Here is a 6,453-nt window from a genome sequence, read left to right on the forward strand (position 1 = left end):
TATTGCTTGGATACCAATTTTATCAAATTGCATTGGGTAATACATAAGTTATGGGTTAGGCAAGCTACCCATATGCAATATGTTCCCTGAACTTCACAAAAAATGGCTACATCCAATCATGTATTGGCCCTGAAAGTGGTTAATGCCCCTAAGGTGCCAGTCGCAAAAATAGAAAAGGCTGTGACAATCATTGTAGGTTATGTAAGGAACACAACTGGCTTTGGTAATGTCCCCATGATGACTTCATGTCACTCTCCACTCAGTTGTTGTCAACCTTTTAGCTCAAGAAAGTAGCTTGGAAGGTTGAGATTATGTACATGGCCATGATCATAGAAAACCCCATGGATGGAGACCTTGGAAACATGTAGGCACACAATCCATCCATCAGAGTAAATGGCCTACTAAATAAGTCATGTACTGATGTTATGCTAGATGCATTGCCAAGACAACTCCACCAAAGACGGATGTAGACCACGTGATTGAATGTACCTAGAGATGGATCCCTCATCCAAGGCACCATAGAGAATCTACAAACAAAACACATAGCTAAAGAATGAGTGGATAGAGCTATTGGATGCAAGCTTTATCCAACCTTCTACATCACCTTATGAAGTGGAGGAATATTGGCCATGGATGAGTCCAAGATTCAAGCCATTGCAGATTGTGCAACCCCGTATTCAAGTTGAAGACAAAGCACTCTTCACCCTTGCATGGGGATCATTCAAATGGCTAGGATACATCCTCAACACATTGTTGTACTTGATGCCACCATCTAGTTTATGCCACTATGCACCATTGCAAATGGAGCCATTCATTATTAATAAATTAATGTTATTGGTTATGAATATCATTACTAACAAGGTCAAAATTTTACAATCCCTATACAAAATTAGAAATGAAGTGAATGAACTTGTAATGTGAAACAATATAAACCAAGCAATTGAAACAACATTACATATCCAAGATCATACAATGGGTAATATTGTGCAACCTAAATATCATCCTTGCATGAAGATAGTACTTCCATTTTACATAAACTACTTCCGTTAGACATTCCTTCCTTTATGTAACCAATGGCTAGAATCAATATATTGCTCATTCTAATAAACAACATCCATAATACGCGTTAACCAATGCCTAGAATCAATATATTGCTCATTCTAATCAACAACATCCACAATACTCATTAACCTAGGCTAGTAACATAGCCTTGTAAGTTCAAGGAGCTACATGGTACAAGAAATATTGATGAATAATAAATTATGGAGTTATTATAACAACATTGCATATGCACTCCATATGCATGAACTAAATATCTTATTTTATAGACAATCTTTGATCAATATAGGTAAGAAAATGTACTAAATTAATCTTTTGTTACCACCATGCTATATACCTTAACAAGTGTAGATTAATAGTTTTGTAATTAATATTTCAAGTGTAAGAAGGGCTGAAAATATATTGACTCTCCCCTCATGTGTTTGTGCAATCGAAGTGATCAATACATTACACACCTTTTCAAGCATAGCACATGATGTCTAATGGCTTTTTCCTAGGGTAGTTTGTGAGCCTAGTGACATAGAGTAATTATATGCGTAAACTCACTGTCAATGATCAAGTTTAACAATTCAATAGGATTTCAAGTTTGAAATATGTAGATGGGTTTAGACATCTAGTTGGTTCCATTCCGCTAGAGATTCAAGAAGGACCATAAGTTATGGCTCTTGCAGTATATTTATATGGAAAATACTGACATTGAGCCCAAACATTTTCTTAACCAACACATACTATTCGACAAAATATGAGAAATGTTTTTAAGTATAAATACATGGAGGCAAGTGAAAACAAGTTTTCATCTTAAATTATGTAAATGGAACACCAACAATTGTCTCAAGGCAAGAAATCAACATGACTTTTTTGGAATGATTTTTGAATTGCAACCAACTTAAGACCAATGATGTCATGTCAGGACAATGAATTACCTCAAGTGGTTGTAGGTATGATTGTTTTAACTAAAGAGAACAACATTAAAAAAGATAAATGCTTTGCCAAGTGAGTGAAGAGAATGATATTATCAAACATCATTATATGTATAGATAAAAGGGGGCAAAGTGGAAAATATATGAATTTGTAAAATTTTATGACGTCAAGGCAAGTGATTGTCTCAGGCAATGTCAGTACAAACCAATGATTATTGACACAAGATGCAAAACTTGCTCATTAATACTTGAACATTAACTCACGATTCAAGTATTAATGAGTAATCAATGTGATCAATAATATTTGAAAATTGACTCAACATTCAAGATGCTAAACTTGATACAGAAACTTGTTCTTAAATCTTAGAAGCTCACTATGCACAATGAGAGGAAGAGGCTCTATATAAAGATCATGTGAAGTAATATATATACAATACACCCCCCATTTTTGCATATATTGCATGTCAATTATGATGATGCATATAATATTACACAAGGACCTTCTTTATTTCATACATTCATATTTTTGCATGCATGTTCATGTAACTTCAACAAGGAATATTGGTATACATTGGCTTTGTGTATATGACATACACTATATTTACTACATGTGTGTTACATGATCAAACTTCGCTGACCAAGGGGATGGAAAACATCTTTAGAAAAAAAATTACAAAACTTTAAGAAACCGTACCTTCACAAGGAGAGTTGTAGAGTTCTAACTTGTATGAATGTGGCCTTTGTGTGTAGCCATCTTGCTGTATACATAACCTTTCTGTAATACTTATGTATGAGATCCATCCATGTGCATGCATATGGGCATACACTTGGTTAATCACGTATTATTTATGCATTTCATCCCTGTCTTTGTGAACACTCATGCAGGTATAGAAGTGCAAGCAGCTCCTAGTCATTTATATTTTGTGCATTTCTTTCCTGCTTACCTTGAAATCTAGCAAATTCAAATGCCATTCTTCTACCATGTGCTCTACTTCTCTGTGCTGAATGAGGGCAAGTGCATGAGTTGTGATATTTGAAGAGGAAACTCATAAAAGGCATGTGTGTGTGTGTGTGAACCTACCCCCAAAAAAAAAAGTGTGTGTAAACCCCTTCAAACCAACAAAAAAAGTGCGTGTGTTCTTACATGCGCTACTAGATCTAGATTATCGTGCCTTCTTGTATGCTTGTAATTGGCTCTCCCTTTCCCATGGGAGTGTTCTTTGTAAGATAATGACAAATTGATTTCACCACAAAAGAAAAAGGTGCGTGTGTGTTACAACAAAAAGTGTGTTTTCTGGGTGTGTGTGTGTGTGAGAGAGAGAGAGAGAATAGAGGAAATGGACCGCGGAACAAGGTAGAAGAGGAGTTCTCGGAAAGGAAAGTTTTAAGGTGGAAGCTGCAGTTAAAACACACGCGTCCGTTGAAAGGCATGCAAACTGCTTTCCAATCCAGTCCACCCAACACTTTGCACACCACGCCACCGTGGCCTAATGGCGTGCTTGCAAGCAATCTACCTCTCCCGACCCATCTTCTTAAGGTCACGAAGGAGAGTTCTTTGGGAGTCGTTTTGCTTCTTTGTAACGGGTTTCATTCACAAAGAGGTCGAAGTTCGAGTCTTCGTTGCGATTTCTTGCGGTAAGACAGCCAAAATATTCGGTTCCTGTAGCCATGGACCTCATGCAGAGCTTCCTTAACCTCGTCGTTCCCACCACTGGCTTCTTCGCCCTCCTCATTCTATGGCCCGCTCTCACCATGCGCAGCATCTTCCTGCGCTTCTTCAATGCCCTTTTGGAGGAGAACCTGCGTGGGAAAATAGTCTTGATCACAGGAGCTTCCTCTGGTATTGGTGAGGTAAGGAGTGACGTTCCCTTGCTTAAGTTTCCTACAGAGGCTTGCGTGCAGGTAAAGGTCCAGTGCATAGCAGTTAAATGTATGGACGATTTTGAGGGGGACATCTTAATTTGCAGGGAAAGGTTCACGGTTGGCAGGTACACTCATGCAGATGATCGTTGAAAAGGTTCATTAAAATGTTATTTACGTCTTTTTGTCTTTGATGGGGATTGCAGCACACTGCCTACCAGTACGCGAAGAGAGGAGCTGTGCTGGTATTGGTGGCTCGCAAGGAAGAAAAGCTTAGAGCTGTGGCTGACAGATGTAGAAAGAGGGGAGCAATGGATGTGCGACCTATACGTGCAGATGTGTCCAAGGAGGAGGAGTGCAAGAGATTTATCGAGGAGACTATTAATCAATACGGACGTTGTATGTTTTGTTCTTTTCTTATTCTGGCTGGTGATCTTTGCGACTGAATTTAGCATAGTGAAGACTATGCTTACAGGGATCAGTCAGAGATGAGCATCCATTTCCATGTTGATAGACTGTGTTGGAGATCAGCATGTATTTTACGATCAGAGTTAGCTAAATGAGAGTTTGCTGTGAATTGCATGCAGTGGACCATTTGGTGAACAATGCCGGTATCAATCACAGCTTCTTGTTTGAGGAAGCAGCTGATACATCCCCGCTGCACTATGTCATGGTCAGATTTCCTGGCCTCGATCAGTTCTGCTTAGCTAGAAGGAATCCAATTACTGCCTTGAGCTTGCCTGTCTCCTTTTTTGTCCACTAAGGAAGGTTTTAATGAAGGTTGTAGATCGTTGATAATTTCGCTGGTCGCAGGACGTCGATTTCTGGGGGTATATATATCCTACTTTCTATGGGCTTCCGCACATCAAGCGTTCTAAGGGAAAGATCATCGTCACTGCTAGTGTGGCGTCTTGGATACCTTATCCAAGGATGAGCATGTATAACGTAAGATTTCCTTCCCATCCGACTGTAAACGTAAGATTTGGCCACCATCAGCGATCGCATCATATTTGATCGAGCCGCAGGCACTTGGGCACATTCCATAGCTGTAAACGTAACCTTCTTTTGTTCATGCTAGTTCAGCTTAGGCGGCTAGTGTGTGACCTGCAGTGACGTTAATCTGTGTCTAATAGTTGTGCTCTTTATGCAGGCTGCTAAGGCAGCAATATTCAATTTCTTCGAAACGTTGAGAGTGGAGCTTGGACCCAGCATCGGAGGCATGACCATCGTCACCCCTGGGTGGGTTGAAAGCGAGATGACGATGGGGAAATACCTCAACAAGAAGGGAGAAATGGAAATTCGAGAAGACAAGCGCGATGTAAGATTTTTTTTGTTTTATAAATCCCAACGAGAGAATCGAAAACCACACCAGCACCAGATTTTAAACTGCACTCTGGAATTAAGACGCGGCCAAATTCAAACCAACCAGAATTAATGGATTATGCTGGAATGGAACGAGGTGGCTGAACGAACGTCATTTCTTGCGTCTTTGTCGCAGCTTCACGTAGGTCCTATACCGGTGGCTTACGCAGAGGAATGCGCAAAGGCGCTGGTGCGCGGCGCAGTGAGAAACTATAGATACGTGCGGGTACCATACTGGTGCACAATATTCTTGTTGTACACGGTGTTTGCACCGGAGATTTTGGACTTCCTCTTCCGGCTGGTGTATCTGACGCCGGTGCCAGGCAGGCAGGATGGCGCACCTCTCAGCAAGGTGATCATGGAGATCCCCGGAATGAAGAGCCTCCTCTATCCAGCCAGCATACGCGGTGTCCGACGACAACAGATGAAGGCCTAAGTGTAGTTTCCGATACAGTAAAAACACCAGAATGGTGATCGTCCAGTTCCAAGAATATAGGCGGCCTGATCTTGAATGCTTACTCACAGGACAAGCATTGTGGGTTCAATTGATCCGCCCAGCACGACGAATTACCCACAAGCTCCTGGTTCGGATTCTGTACAGAAACTATAAACAATGCACTTTGATCATCAGCTTTCGACGCTTGTGATTTTTTTCCTAGAGACTCTGCACTTCCTGATCTCTCTGCAGATAAAGATGGTTGTAGCAGCTGTTCCCTTTCTAAAGATTTTATTCATCTTTTAGTTTGTAAGGATCTTAATAGAATACTGGTTTCTACTTATAGCTGTTCCTCAGTCGAATATTGCATCTGTTTTTCCTTCATTTATCTATCGTCTGTCAATTGATCTTATTTCCGTATTTGCATGTGCTGGCTCTATCGTTTGTCAATTGATCTTGGTTTTCTTAATACAGAGTATTGTGTTTTGCTAATAATTCGTCAATGATTTTTTTCTACGTCAAAAGTATGCTATACTCGTTTTTATGAATGTGTCAGATTTTACACATTTTGGCGTTGTATTTACGTTTGCTAAAGCTTTTTCCGTATTAGCTCCACACTTTCCACGCAAAAGCTGTGATCAGATTCTCCCTTGTGAGTACATTGGATGTATTTGATTGAAACCCCCCCCTCTCTCTCTCTCTTTCTCTCTCTTTCTCCTAGAAAGTATTCAGGCCGGTCAAATGAGTAAGGATTCTATTCATTGTCATTCGTACATCCTTGCAATATTATCCTAGCTATAGGAAATATCGTGTTCA

General features: G+C 40.1%; 1 protein-coding gene across 1 annotated transcript; it reads left to right on the forward strand.

Annotated features, from left to right (window-relative positions):
* Positions 1-3,555: 3,555 nt before the first annotated feature.
* On the forward strand, positions 3,556-5,814 carry LOC147897047 (11-beta-hydroxysteroid dehydrogenase-like). Its single transcript, XM_087381961.1, has 6 exons — positions 3,556-3,830; positions 4,046-4,238; positions 4,427-4,512; positions 4,653-4,784; positions 4,990-5,157; positions 5,338-5,814. The coding sequence occupies exons 1-6, from the start codon at positions 3,648-3,650 to the stop codon at positions 5,635-5,637; spliced, it is 1,062 nt and encodes a 353-aa protein (XP_087238087.1). The 5' UTR covers positions 3,556-3,647; the 3' UTR covers positions 5,638-5,814.
* The last annotated feature ends 639 nt before the right edge of the window (positions 5,815-6,453 follow it).

Source organism: Dipteris shenzhenensis, chromosome 11 (genome assembly GCF_047967505.1).
Source record: "Dipteris shenzhenensis isolate YYH24624 ecotype China chromosome 11, Dip_SZ_1.0, whole genome shotgun sequence".
Taxonomy (NCBI): Eukaryota; Viridiplantae; Streptophyta; class Polypodiopsida; order Gleicheniales; family Dipteridaceae; genus Dipteris; species Dipteris shenzhenensis.

Bases quoted from the DNA above. Each gene is read 5' to 3' on its own strand.
- LOC147897047 (XM_087381961.1), top strand. From the start codon at position 3,648: ATGGACCTCATGCAGAGCTTCCTTAACCTCGTCGTTCCCACCACTGGC. The intron at 3,831-4,045 runs GTAAGGAGTGAC...TGGGGATTGCAG, and splicing joins CTTCCTCTGGTATTGGTGAG to CACACTGCCTACCAGTACGC. The intron at 5,158-5,337 runs GTAAGATTTTTT...TCTTTGTCGCAG, and splicing joins TTCGAGAAGACAAGCGCGAT to CTTCACGTAGGTCCTATACC.